Below are 15,746 nucleotides of genomic sequence, written 5' to 3' on the forward strand. Positions count from 1 at the left end.
TATTTTTAAAACAAACATTTGTAACTCAAATCTTTGCTTCTGGGGGGGTCCCTGCCTGGAACAACATATTTTGAGATGGGGGTCCGCGGCCAAATACATATCATTTTGTACATCTTATTTGTACATTTGTCGAATCCCCAAGAAGCAAGCATTTGAATTACAAATGTTCGCTTTAAAAAATATGCATTCAAAGATTTGCAAAAACGTTCATAATTTAAAAAGAAATAGCAGATCAACAAGCTCATAGCGCGGCACTCTGTGTAGATCTGCTATGTATTGAATAGCCCAAAGTACATAAGTTAATGGTTAAAGTGGTTACAAATCTAAAAACGACAGACGCTTTCCCGTTCTCAAGGGGTTAAAGCTGATGACTAAAGAAGAAGACCGTTCTCGCTCTCGTTTGGGCGTCTGTCTGACCGCAACAGGGTGGCATCAGGGCTCTGAAAAGCTCTGATCTACTGTGCGGTTTGTTTTTGAACTGTCAGGAGCCATTGTTGGCTTTGACAAATTGCCCCGGCAGGGGGAGGAGGGGGGATCCGATCTTCCCCGGGCCCCGACCCTATTCAACGCAAAGTGTCAGCCATTCCCTGATGACCTCCCCAATGCGGGGTCGGCTGACTCTCTCGTAGAATTCAAGGCAGGTGTGTGTGTGTGTGTGTGTGTGCGACGTGTGCGTGTGCGTGCGTGCGCGTGCGTGTGCGTGTGTGTGTGTGTGTGTGTGCAGTAGTGTAAAGTAACTAAGTACATTTACTCACGTACTGTACTTATTTTAGTCCACTACTCTACTCCACTACATCTCAGAGGCAAATATTATACTTTTACTCCATTACAAGTATTTGAAAACTTTAGTTGCTAGTTACTTTGTACATTTTGATTATTATTACAAAACATACAACTACTTTAGCCCTATATACATTTCGGCCATCTGAAAATAGCAGATCTACAAGCTCACAATGCGTCGCGATGCGACGCATTGTGAGCTTGTAGATCTGCTATTTTCAAAAGATTTTTATACATTTGAAAACTTGTGAAATGGAACATTCTACATAATGAGTACTTTCTACATTAAGTACATTCTGATACCAATACTTTTGTACTTTTACTCAAGTAAATTCTGAATTTCTGACTTTTACTTATAACAGAGTATTTCTACATCGCAGTATTGATGCTTTTACTAAGTAAAAAATGTGTGTGTGTGTGTGTGTGTGTGTGTGTGTGTGTGTGTGTGTGTGTGTGTGTGTGTGTGTGTGTGTGTGTGTGTGTGTGTGTGTGTGTGTGTGTGTGTGTGTGTGTGTGTGTGTGTGTGCGTGCGGTCGCGTGTGTGCGTTTGTATGACAGAGAGAGAGAGAGAGAGAGAGAATATGTGTGTGTGGTCTACAGTGCTGCAGGGGGCTTATGGAAGACAAAGTGTGAACTATCTTTGATCTACGGCCCACATCGCACGTTTGAAGTGTTTTAGAACCAACAAAAGTATCTTTGGTGTTCACCTGAGGACCTCACACACCTAGATAAGCATTCACTCTCCCTACGGCCCATAACGCTTGCATGGTTTAGTTGGTTTTGTTGTGTCAAATTGAGGTGAATCATTTGTTATGAGTCAAAAACTGTATTGACCGAGGAACTGTAAGGTGATTTTTGATTGGTTACTAAAGACAGTCCACTTAAGCCCTGCTTTATACTTAAGCTATTCGAAAGTAGCCGATATGATGCATTGGGAGCTAGTATATGCTCTTTTGGAGAAAAAAAAATGTTTTAAACAATTTTAAGCTATAATTGTATGCCCAAAATAGTGATGCCTGGGTTCATGTAGTTAATGGGGAAATGTAATGTTCTAAAACAGTAATCCTATGTACATTGTTGCTACTCCAAGTGTCTCAGTTAATTTAATCTCTGTTTTTGAAAGATTATCAACTTATTAAATAAGATAAACATTACTTGCAATGTTATCACAACGCGTTCTGGAACAGTCAGTTGATTTGATTTGATTTAATTTAATGTGATTACAGTACAGTATAGTCTAAATAAAATGCTAATTGTTGGGGGGGGGGGGGGTTCTTTTGAAAGATGCCATGTTTTGGGGACAAAATGTGATCCTCTGAAAAATAGCCAACAGAATAATAATACAGTATTTATCCTGATGCAAGGTGATAATAACATCAGATAGTGATAGTTTACAGTACTAATACACTTCCTCCATGTCAGTCAACCCTGTAATACTCAACAGACCAGAAAAAAACAATCATATTCTCAAGCTAATGTATAATATTGTGAGAGAAATATCCTCTGCAACACGATCGCCTTGAAACATTTTTTTTTTATATAGCAAAACTTTACAATTTTAAAATATATGTTCTCATTATAGAATCAGTAGCTGGAGGTCATTGGACAACAATGACTGACATGTAGTCCATAATATATCTGTGTCAGAGGGCTCTAACAGTTCTCTACTGTATGTGTGACAAGGGAATAAAAGCCAGTGCTTTGATGTCTTACCTGAACCGTGTCACACATGGTCAGCGGTATTGTATTTGAATCTTGTGGAAAGTCCCTGATACCAATACCTTATTTTAACCTGGGACTGACCCTAGCTCTGATACCAGTCATCCGACCGAGTCATCCGACACTCAAAAAAACCAAAACTGTCAAAATTGCCCCAAAGTTGACCTCGCACCACATTCTTGTATTATACAGTGTACAACATGCATGCACAGTATGCACGTTGTGTCTAATTATTCCAATAAATATCACATTGCTTCACAGGTGCCATGTAAGGTTATAGGCAGTGGTGTAAAGTAACTAAGTACATTTACTCAAGTACTGTACTTAAGTACAAGTACATCTTTTACTTCTACTCCACTACATCTCAGAGGTAAATATTGTACTTTTACTCCACTACAATTATTTGATATAATATAAATTATTACATTATAAAAAAAACATACATTAACCACTTTAGCCCTATTTTATACCTAAAATGCGATGCGACGCGTTGTGCGCTTGTAGATCTGCTATTTTCAAACATTTTAGTACTTTTACTTTTGGTTCTTTAAGTACATTTTGATGCCAATACTTTTGTACTTTTACTCAAGTAACATTTTGAACACAGGCCTTTTACTTGTAACAGAGTATTTTTTTATAGTGTGGCATTGCTATACTTTTACTTACGTAAAATATCCGAGTACCTCTTCCACCACTGGTGATAGATAGGTCCAGTCCTTGCAACAGCCCCATATGTTCATGGTGAAATGTCCTGGAACCGCTGATAGCACTTATGTGGTCTGTTATGTCAGCGACATGTCAGAGAAGGAGATTCCTAAGAACATCATGCATTCTAACGGAATGAATCACTCTGAACAGGGCTGCAAGAGTTAATCAAACTCATTCATTGAATAATACATTAACCCATTAAAACCGGGAACGCACTTTAACCATTATTTTATACTTTTGGCTATTCAAAAAATAGACACTCCAGAAAAACGTGGGCAAAAATCCTTGATTATGCGGGCTAAAACTCTTGATTATGCAGGCTAATTTCACCGCATAATTTTATGCTGTGAAATTGCGGGAAGTTGCGAAATATGCAGAAAGTTGTGAAATATGCGTCAATATGCGAAATATGCGTTATGCAAAAAGTTGCGAAAAATGCGAAATATGTGAAAAGTTGCGAAATTATGAGGAAATATGCGATGCGAAGCGCATATTATGCGATGCAATGCGGCCTTTTTGAAAAAAACGTTACCCCCGCATAATTATGCACCATTTTGCTGATTATGCAGTAAATTCTGCGATCGCATTTTTCTGGAGGGTCTAAAAAGAAATAGCAGATCTAAGCCCCCCGTGCCACGCTATGAGCTTGTAGATCTGCTATTTTTGAATTGCCAAAGAAATCTAAAGTGACACAGTATGCGTCCCGGGATTGAATGGGTAAATAATAGATTTTTAAAAAAAGCAGTATTTGATTAATTTTAAAATAATATGGTGAAGGTTGCAGGGGTGCACATGGCGTGTGATAGGAAATGAACACTATAATCATTGTTTAGTTCAAATCATACTGTGTAGTTTTTTACAATTAAACAAAAGGTATTTTGGATTTTTTTGTATTTTTATTCGCGAGTGTGCGGCCAAAATGACATATAGGCACTCGGTGCCGCGCTATGCCCAACAAAATCAAAAAATGACCCACAGATGCGTTCCCGGTCTTAATGGGTTAATGGACGGTGTCAGGGCATTCCATATTTTTTTGTGTCAGAGTGTTCCTTCTGTTCAGACATATACTGTAATGACAACGTTGTCACAAAAAAAAAACTAGTAAAATAAATGTGATACAGCATGACTTTAACACAACACTGACTGTTTTTAATGGAGCCGTAGCTGAGTGGGTAGAGAGGCCATCTGGCAGGCAGAAAGGTCAGCGGTTCGCCTTCCAGTAACACGCGCCGAAGCGTCCCTGAGTAAGACACTTAACCCCTTACTGCCTAACCCCGAGCACTCATCACGACCATCTGAGCAGCCATCAGCTTTGTTGAAGCCGAAAATTAATTCCCCCCCCACGGGATTAACAATGGTCTCCCCCTCCTCTCCTTCCATCCTATGCTATGTTCAAATGGCTTCTGGAGAAACAAAATTGTACTTTTACTCCACTACAATTATTTGAAAACTTTAGTTACTAGTTACTTTGCAGATTATGATTATTATTACAAAAACATGCATTAACCTCTTCAGCCCTAAACAGATTTCGGCCATTTGAAAATAGCCGATCTACAAGCTCACAATACGTCGCGATGCGACGTATTGTGAGCTCGTAGATCGGCTATTTTCAAAAGATTTTCATACATTTGAAAACTTGAAATGGGACATTCTGCATAATGAGTAAAATGTGTACATTTTGATACCAATACTTTTGTACTTGTACTCGAGTATATTTTGAATTCCCGGACTTTTTTACTTGTAACAGAGTATATTTCTACATTTGCAGTATTGATACTTTTACTCAAGTAAAAAATGTGAATACTTTTTACCCCCCACCACTCCTTTGTGTCCATGAAAGGCAGAGCTGCTGACGGGGCTCTCGGTGTCCAGTGTGGAGGATGCTGGTCAGGCGGGTCAGGAGCTGCTGAGGCGAGGCTGCGGCTCTGTGATCGTCACCCTGGGTCACCAGGGCTGTGTGGTGCTCAAGGCACAGGAGACCGCCGCCACGCACCACATCCCCACCGCGCGGGTCACGCCGGTGGACACCACGGTAAGAAAAAAAGAAAAGGTCAAGGTATCCAGTCGTGGTGTAAAGTAACTAAGTACATTTACTCAAGTGCTGCACTTAAGTAAAATGTTGAGGTATATTTACTTTACTGGAGTATTTCCAGTTTTCAGTACTTTTAAGTTTACTCCACTACATCTCGGAGGCAAATATTGTACTTTTACTCCACTACAATTATTTGAAAACTTTAGTTACTAGTTATTTTGTAAAACATACATTAACCACTTTAGCCATGGCTATTTGAAAATAGCAGATCTACAAGCTCACAACGCGTCGCTTTGCGACGCTTTGAAAACATGTGAAATGGGATATTGTGCATAATGAGTACTTTTACTTTTAGTACTTAAGTATATTTTGACGCCAATACTTTTGTATTTTTACTCAAGTCAATTTTGAATAGCGGACTTTAACTTGTAACAAGAGTATTTCTACATGGTGGTATTGATACTTTTACTCAGGTAAATAATTTGAGTACTTTTTCCACCACTGGTATCCAGTTGTCAAAATGTACAGTAACAAGGTTTATACTTTTAGTATTGCTATTGACTTTCTCCTGTCGTCCTTCATTTCTGTCTGGAGACCTGTGTGATGTCTTCCCCTCACTGCCATCGTTTTAATGTTCTAAGTTCTGTCGAGTAATTGATACGGTAAAATAAATTAAAAAAATCTTCTAATTTTAATACTAATAATTGTAATTCATACTTTTTTTTAAAAATATATATATATTTGTTTTATTTAGGAAGGACAAGGTACAGAAGTGTCAATGTAAGCTACTGTACAATTAGTGCATGATTATACTTCCTTTTTTGTTTAGCTTTTTTTTATTTTCGCACCAAGTGCCTCGCTATGAGCTTGTAGATCTGCACATTTTTTTTTAAATCCTGGAAAATGTGTGCAAATCTTTGAATATATATGTTTTTAAAGCGAACATTTAATACTCAAATCTTTGCTTCTGGGGATTCTACAAATGTCTTCTAAATCCTAACAGTTTTTTTTTTTATGTATTTGGCCGTGGACCCCCATCTCAAAATATTTTCTTCCAGGGACCCCCAGAAGTTGTAACAGAGTTAAATATGTTCGATTTTTTTTTTTTTATAGCAGATCTACAAGTGCCGCGCTATGAACTTGTATATCTGTTATTTTTGAATAGCCAAAGAAATCTTAAAATGACACAGATGCGTTCCCGGTCTTAAAAGTTAAACGGTTTAATAAGATAATGGCACTCTTATCTTATCAAATAACGAAATGTCATTTTTCACTCAACGACTACACAAGTCCTCCATTCCTCACCCGGCAAATTGTGAGGCCACAAAGAATTCCTTTAAAAACTTTGAAAGTTTTCCTACATTTGTAATGCATGTGATGACGAACGGTAACTGATGCAAATTTCCAGTGTGCACTTCATATTGCAAGACCCTCGGATTCCAAGCGCTTACATGCACAAACAAAGCTTTGTGACACATACTGTACTCTCAGTCTCAGTGGTGGAAAGTAATTAAGTACATTTACTCAAGTACTGTACTTAAGTAAAATGTTTAGGTACTTTAACTTTACTGGAGTATTTCCAATTTTCAATACTTTTACTTCTACTCCACCACATCTCAGAGGCAAATATTGTACTTTTACTCCACTACAATTATTTGAAAACTTTAGTTACTAGTTACTTTGTAGATATAAATATATTACATTACAAAACAAACATTAACTACTTTAGCCCTATTTTATACCTGGGCTATTTGAAAATAGCCGATCTACAAGCTCACAACGCGTCGCGTTGCGACGCGTTGTGAGCTTGTAGATCTGCTATTTTCAAACATTTCAGTACTTTTACTTTTGATACTTTAAGTACATTTTGATACCAATACTTTTTTACTTTTTACTCAAGTAAATTTTGAATTCCAGACTTTTACTTGTAACCGAGTCCTTCCACATTGCAGTATTGATACTTGTACTTAAGTAAAACATTTGAGTACTCTTTCCACCACTGCAGTCAGTCTAATGATTTTGTCAACCTCTCAACTGGAAAGGTTTTAAGACGAAGCCGATGTTTTTTTTAGTAGAGTATGTGGTGACCACTGGGGCTTTTTTTTCTCCTTTTACTAGCTTCATGACACGTCACGGGAGGCTCAGCGAGGTGCTTGTATTTCCTGCCATAGCGGTTTGTGGGTCCTTTTGGTCTCACATCAATATCACAAACCTGCGTCATTAGACAAGAGGTGTTAATTGCATCTTTTAGTTTATCTGCAAAACGTGTCCGTTCAAGTTCAATTCATTTTATGCTTCTTAAGGATTCAATTGAACTTCCCCCTGTTGCTATGTGATATCATAGCTAGGCAGTATAGCTGTTAATCACGGAGCGCACAGTTTATATAGGCTGACACACTGCGACAAACAAGCAAGAGAGAGGTTAAAAAAACCTCTGAGTCTCGGCTCTAACGGTAAAAAACCCGTCGGCGTAGCCGTTATAAACCCCCACGTCCAGCCTCGTGAAGTTTTAAAAAAAGAAGCTAAAATCAAGTGAAACAGCTCGCGGAGACCGCATCGGCAGACAGTTAGTCTGAAAGAGGAACCATGCGGTGTGGTGGGTGGAGAGCGTTGTGTACATCAGTATTTCAAGGAAGCGCTGGTTTTTTTTTTGTTTTAAAAGTGTTTTACGCCCCAACCCCCCCTCCTTCATGCCAGAACTCACGTCTCTTGTCTCCCGTTTGCCTCTGGGAGAAGTTACAACCCCCCCCCCCCCACACACACACACACACCGCCACCACCACCACCACCCTCCCCACCCCTCCCGTGACTCACCTCTCAGGCCTGCACCAGTCAGCAGAAAGCTGTACAGCCGCGCTGCGGTCGCGCCTGCTGCGTGTTCGCCTCCCCCCCCCCCTCCAAACACCCCCCCAACACACACACATACACACACACTCTCTACCCCTCCTGTTCTTTGATGGCCCCATAAATTCTGAAGTGTTTAACTCTTCTGGACAACCTAATCCTTCTTCCAGTAAACCTTTTTTTTTCTTCTCTTCTTCTTAAATGCAGAAAGAAAACAGATTGTTATCAGGGCTGTGATCCTTGTTTTTTTTCTCTCTTTCTGCTCATAACCAGATGCCTCGCAGGCAGTTGTGATTTGCTGGCTTTTTCAGCGCTCGTACTTCCAGTAGTGCGTTTAGACAACCGTTTTGGCCTCGAGCTTCGTCAGTAACAGGTTTCACTCGCTGTGAGTCTGACGACTTGGTTCTGTGTGGGCTACTTATTGGCTAGTTTTTGGGACTGAGAACGGAGGCAGGATTTGCCTCGGTATCAACGCAGTGAGTCACTTGCGGTTTCTCTCTCGGCGCGACACCCCGTCAAGCGAGCGAGCGAACGCGCCAGGTTCGATATTCGACGTAGTCTGACGTCATTTGGATACGTTTTGTTATTTTGACCCACTCTACAGAGAAGCATTCAGATCACTAGGATGACTTTTTCTGTCCTTTTTTGCAATTCTTTTGACTTTTTCCCACTTAAGTCGTCCCAATTCCCGTTTGCGGTGTAGTCCCTCGTCACTGCTGAGCCCTACTGGTTGGTTTGTGAGGGACGGTGTAGTCAAGCATGTAGCCTTGTGCTGCCAGACGATCTGAGATCCCCACCTACCGATACATCTGGTGAGCCAATCTAAAATCCAATGTAGTTGCTAAAACTGGGTGGAAACTATTCGGAAATGGGGGAAAAAAATAAGACTGTATTGCAGCACCAATGCAATGCCTTTAGGGTGGTCCTTCAAATTGGGGCGGTAACAGGATTGGTTTCCAAAGCAGTAGGCGTAGGTTTGTTAGCGGCTGTTCTCGCCCCCGTTCTAGCATCTACCCTGAATTGAGATGTTACCAGGCGTACTGTATATTGTTAGGCGAAGATCTCTGGTCGGCCAGTAATGCGAGACCAGTTAGCACGTGTCTCCTCCGATACACGTGAGGCCACCAGACCGCTTCTGTTCACCGGACAGCGAGGAGTCTCACCAAGAGGATGTATACCGCATGCGGAGGAACAAGCTATTCCCTCTCAATATCTGCTCCGCGCACGAGCAGGTGTCCTGACCGGGAGTCGCTCTAGTACAGCGATAGGGAGCACCCTGCCAACCCAGCTCTGCGACCTCAAACGCGGGGCATTCGCGTTCATCGGAGCGCCCGGGCCAGCCAGATGCACCGCGGACCCCATAGTTTCCGTGGTGGTGGGCAAGGAATTTTTCCCCATTCTGTGCCACCCGGACGCCCCCCCCCCCCCCCCCCCCCCCGATCGCTGGGAGGAACTTTGAACAGTTCAAAACAACGTTTATGGATGTTATAGTAATGCACCCGTTGATTATGATGGTTGCAGATTAAACCCGTCCCCCCCCCCCCCCCATCCCAATAACACCGTTGCGGGCTGAGTCAGTGTCGGCCGTGACGCTGGCTTTAAATAACAAAGCAAATGTGCTGATCTACTGCGGGCTGATCTACCCGCTAACCCCCCCCCCCTCCTCTCTCTCTCCCTTCCCTCTGTCTGTTTGTTTCCCTTTTCTCCTAAATTGAGTGCAGGCATGCCTTTGCCCAGATCAGAGCAGAAGCTGTTTACGCGTGGACAGTTGGATGAGGCTACGGCGCACACTCACGGGCACACGCACACGCACGCACACACACACACACACACACACACACACACACACACACACACACACACACACACACACACACACACACACACACACACACACACACACACACACACACACACACACACACACACACACACACACACACACACACACACTGCGCCTTGAGCCCTGTTGGGACTTGGGTGGCCCAGGTTTCCACTGCTCCGGGAGGTCGACTGTGTGTGTGTGTGTGTGTGTGTGTGTGTGTGTGTGTGTGTATGTGTGTGTGTGTGTGGGGGGGGGGGGGGGTGTCTGTCTAAACCAGACATTACATCTGCACGGTGGGTCTGGATGGACAAAATCATTCCCAGCCTCTCCCCGTCTGTATGCGTAGGAGACAGATAAGGACCGCTCGCTCGCACGCCGTCTTCCAGGAAAACCAAAGGTAGGGGAATACCCCACCCCGAAGAGCATTCCTTCACCTCTAGCAGACCTGAGGTCAATGTGACGTCATCACCCCCCCCCCCCCACAGGCCCATTCCCATCCATTGAGACCTAATGGATTGCACGTGCAACATAAGCCGCTGTTTAGCATCGTCTGCACAAAAAAAACCTGTCAAATCCAGACTAGTGTCAATTTAAATCTGATGAGTGTTAAAAATGTACCCGCTATAGCAGCGCTGCTGTGCACCGGGCCAGTGCGCCGAGCCAAGCTACGTTCATCAGTGCCTCATGTGCCTCAGGGAGCGAGCTAAAGAAGCTGGAAACGGAGAATGATTGATGGATCAAAGATGTGCTCGGTGTAAATGCCCGATTTATACTTGGTTGTGCACCAAAAATAGCAATGTTGCGAGCTTGTAGATCTTCTATTTTCGTCGCGCCACACCAGCGCACAGCTGAGATAAATCACCCTTCAGGGCCCCCTAATCGTTTCAATTAACCACGCTTTTGATCATCCTCGACCTGTTATTTCAGAGCAGAGCTCCCCTGCTGTGCTGCCAGTCTTACTGGAACGTTCCGGATATGTACGCCAGTGGTGTAAATTAACTAAGTACATCTACTCAAGTACTGTACTTAAGTAAATTTTTTAGGTACTTTTACTTTACTGGAGTATTTCCAAATTTCAATACTTTTACCCCACTACATCTCAGAGGAAAATATTGTACTTTTACTCCACTACAATTATTTGAAAACTTAGTTTACTAGTTATATTGCAGATAAATTATTACATTATGAAACATACATTAACCACTTCAGCTCTATTTTATACCTAGGCTATTTGAAAATAGCCGATCTATCGCGACACGTTGTGAGCTTGTAGATCTGCTATTTTCAAACATTTTAGTACTTTTACTTTTGGTACTTTAAGTACATTTTGATACCAATACTTTTGTACTTTTACTCAAGTACATTTTTAATTCAGTGACTTTTACTTGTAACAGAGCACTTCTACGTTGCAGTATTGATACTTTTACTTAAGTAAAACATTCGAGTACTTTTCCCACCACTGATGTACGCCACACATACTGTATTGAGTCATCGCTGCCCCCGTGCTGGTCTTTGCTCTCTCCCCAGGGTGTCTCTTTCATTGACGAAGGCCCGAGGCTTCCGAGGTTAACGGTTGCTCTGTCTGTCACACCGGTGTGGGTGCACCATCACAAGAGAGGCCCCTGGGTGGAGAACAGAGATATATCTGGAGCAACGCAAGACATGATGTCAGGCCCATGATGAGAGTTTATTGGGAGGGTGTAATAAAAGATAGTGTCGTGACAGGCCCACCTCGGAAAGGTGTTGGTATGGTGGATTGATTGGGTTCAGCTTTGGTTCCCTCTTCATAAAGACACGTTTCCAGTTTGTCCGTTTCTAATCACGCCCTGGAGGCTGACAGAAAGAACACTCAGTCATATTTTGGGATGTTCATATGTTATATATTCAGGTGTGTGTGTGTGTGTGTGTGTTTGTCATATCTGTCTCCATATATATATACTGTATATATATATATATATATATATATATATATATACATATATACATATATATATACTTAGTGCATTTCTATTAGGGCTGGTAACTTTCCTCAGAAATTATATTCGATTATTGGTCTTAAAAATTGCCAGATATTCGAATATATTCGAATATTATTATTAAAAAATACAAATACAAATACATTTGACAGGGACAATACAAAAAACAATGTATCAAGTGCTCGGATCCAATAAAAAATATATATTGTTTGTTTTTATAACTTGATACATTGTTTTTTGTATTGTCCCTGTCAAATAAACAAAACAATTTTTTTTCAAATTCGAATTTCCAAATTCGAATATACATATCTTCCCCATATTCGAGGAATATTCGAAATTCGAATATTCATTTACCAGCCCTAATTTCTATACACACATATTTAGGCCTACATACATAAATACATTACAGTACGCAAGTTATGCAAGTCCAAGGAGAAACTTCAGAAGCGCTGAGTTCCTTGCGGGAACACGGAAGGGGCGCGGGCGGGCGTAGAAAATGGCACGGAGGTCAAGGGGGGCGGTGTGGTCGGAGCGGTGTGGTCGGAGCGGAGGGCGACCGGCGCGAGCATCATCACAGCTCATCCGCGGCGAGCGCTTCTGTCGTTTGATTGACAGCCCTCCACATCTAACCTTCACCGAGCGGTGTCGAGGGCAACCACGGCCGAGGCTGAGGGGGGGGGGATGGGGGGGAGGGAGGGCAGCACTTGTCAGCTTCATTGAGCTTCATTCGCTATGGTTCCGATACCGTCACGTTGCCAGTGTCTTGTTTTCAGCTCAGGGAAGCGTCGGGGGCGATGACTATCCCAGTGCCACGACCCCCGGAGCCTTAGAAGGGAGAGTATCCCACGCCTTTGCATCGCGTGCAGTGGTGTAAAGTAACTAAGTACATTTACTCAAGTACTGTACTTAAGTAAATTGTTTAGGTACTTTTACTTTACTGGAGTATTTCCAATTTTCAATACTTTTACTTCTACTCCACTACATCTCAGAGGCAAATATTGTACTTTTACTCCACTACAATTATTTGCCAACTTTAGTTACTAGTTACTTTGCAGATATAAATTATTACATTATAAAACATACCTTAACCACTTTAGCCCTATTTTATACATAGGCTAATTGAAAATAGCCGATCTACAAGCTCACAACGCGTCACGATGCGATGCGATGCGATGATAGTGTCACTTCACTATCACCTGGGGACCCCCCTAAAAAAAAATCATGTGGGGACCCCCCTGGGGGTCCCAAACCCACAGGTTGAGAACCACTGCTATAGTCCACTGCGCTGTCAAGTCCTGGTCCAAAACAGTGACACCACCTCACTGTTTTGACCGGGACTCGTGAATCAGGGAAACGGGCCAAAGCCAGACCAGAATGCGACTGCCCCACCACCACCACCACCAGCACCACCACGAGCACTGTTTCCAAACGTTTGCTGTATAATAGCCCAACCCAACTATACCAGACAGGAGACATAAACACGCCGTGGGTTTAAACATGGAAATCCACTGGGGCCGTGAGAGATGTTTCGGCTCTGATCTCACTCTTTCCAACCTCCTAACCCGGCCTAGTCTCTGCGTTACGCCCATGGTCACACCATCACCGTAGTAGTACTGTAGAACCCATGACCTCCTCCCGATCCTGTAATGTAGGGCTGCAAGATGGACATAATTTTTTCAGAGCGATTATTCTGTCGATTACTTTTTCGATTAACCCATTAAGACCTGGAACGCATCAGTGTCATTTTTTTATTTGAGCTAAAAAGCATTATTTTACACTTTTGGCTATTCAAAAATAGCAGATATACAAGCCCATAGCTACGAGCTTGTAGATCTGCTATTTTTGTATAATTGAGAAGCATATTTTTTGAATACTTTATTTGTATTCTTTAATAGATCAAGGAATCGACGTGGAAATGTTTTTAATAAATGTTTTGGAATCGACTACATTGATAGTCTGATTAACCGCTTAAGCCCTATATTATACTTTATCGTAACAAGTTGCGCAAAAATTAAAAAGCTGCAAGCTTGTAGATCTGCTATTTTCATTATTTTTGAAAAATTCAGAAATGTAAATACCCCCCCCCCCCCCCCCCCAAAAAAAATATCTAGCGATTATCGATATTTTTCATATACATGTAATTGATTAGTTCAATGAATTAATTGTTGCAACGTTACTGTAATGCCTAAAGGAGAACTAATACTCATGGAAGGTATCACGTCTCTCTCACCATTACCACCGATGACATCATCAGTGGTCATTTCAATCAACAATGCCTTCTATTTCAAACATGGTAACTTTCCAGGATGAGAAAGGCTGTAGTTTCCATTCGCTTGGAATCCCCACCGATGATGTCATTGGATGGCAGGTATCTGAACTGACCACACAGCCCTGCAGCTAGTAGACTAATGCTCATCTTACATTATAGTAGATGAAGTGCTCCTTTGATTTATAAAAGTCTGTCGTACGGCAGTGTTGTGAGCTTGTACTGTAGATCGGCTATTTTTGGTGAACAACACCGTCGCCGTGACCCCCCAAAGTAATCATATTTGAACTGGGGACCCCCAGTCACCCCACCCTGACAAGCACTTAGAATAGTAGGAGTTGAGGCATTTATTTTGAATCGGTTCCACGGATAAATGTTGTGAAAATAGCTGAAAATAGCTGATCTACAAGCTCACAACGCCAAGTATTTTTCACTTTTAATTGACAATTTGGCCAATGTTTGACCAGTTTTTATAGTATAGTTTGTTGATTACTTTTGATGCCGTAATGGTCTTATTTCATTTAATTTCACCTTTTTTTTTTATAGGTATTAGGTATTAAAAGTCCTTAAATTCACGTGGGGACCCCCCTGAGGGTCCCGACCCACAGGTTGGGAACCACTGGCTTATAGGACTGGTGGTGGGGTGGGGGGGGGATTGAGATAGTTCCAGAGGTGTTCACAGGAGAGTTAAAACAGCGTCAGCCTTTTTCGAGAGCCGAAGTGGTGAGTAATGGGACCCGGGCCTGTGAGAACCAGCAGTGAGCGTGGGCCATTTGTGGTTAAACATGAGCGTGTCGCCACATTCCTTCTATGCCTTTTCCCATCAGTGATCCCCCCCTACTCCACCCTTCTCAGTCAGCCAAGCCCCCCCCCCCCCAGGGCGAGGATGGCACATTCCATCTTAACTATCAATAGATGAAGGAGGGAAGAATAGGATGATTTATCCCCTCGGTACCGATAGGCAAACCCCAGAGTCACTATGGAAGCTGCCGCTGATTCACTAAGCTGGCATGTGCTATCCAGCTGACTTTAAGCGGCGGTTAGGTAAAACCATTGATTTGTGTGGTTTGGAACTTTGGAAGTTATTTCAGACACATAAACAAAGCAATGATCACGTTTCGTTTCGTTATGTATGAGTGGAACAGCCATTAAGACCTGAGGCCGATTCTACCAATGCCTTCTAATGCCTTCTCAAACTTCTTCGTGCCGAGGACCCCCAAAATGTATATATATTTGGCCGCGGACTCCCGTATGAAAATGGCTTTTGCCAGGGACCCCCTGAAGAGAAGATTTGTGCTACTCATTCTTTTTTTTCTTTTTTGGGCGGTGAAACCGCCCCTATAAGTGAGGTTTGGACATCGACATTCGCTGCACTGTGATTGGCCACCATTGTACCCCCCCCCACCCATTGTACCCCCCCAACCCTGCGCTGTGATTGGCCACCATTGTACCCCCCTAACCCTGCACCGTGATTGGCCACCGCTGACTCTATTCAGGACTGTGATTGGCTAGTGAAACACATGACACATGTGCATAGCCCTATAAATAGGACTATGCCCTTAAAAAAAACATTTTTTTTAAAAAGTTAGGGGTGTA

The 15,746-nt window shown here is 42.4% G+C and overlaps 1 protein-coding gene across 2 annotated transcripts in view; it reads left to right on the forward strand.

Moving 5' to 3' along the window:
- Window positions 1–15,746, forward strand: part of rbks (ribokinase) — a 54,175-nt gene that overhangs the window by 35,273 nt on the left and 3,156 nt on the right. For both annotated transcript variants that reach the window (XM_080415218.1, XM_080415219.1), the window contains one exon: window positions 5,048–5,239. In XM_080415218.1, coding sequence (XP_080271344.1) covers window positions 5,048–5,239 — 192 coding nt within the window. The remainder of the gene's footprint in view (window positions 1–5,047; window positions 5,240–15,746) is intronic.

This window comes from Gymnoscopelus braueri (genome assembly GCF_963280865.1).
Source record: "Gymnoscopelus braueri genome assembly, chromosome: 19".
Taxonomy (NCBI): Eukaryota; Metazoa; Chordata; class Actinopteri; order Myctophiformes; family Myctophidae; genus Gymnoscopelus; species Gymnoscopelus braueri.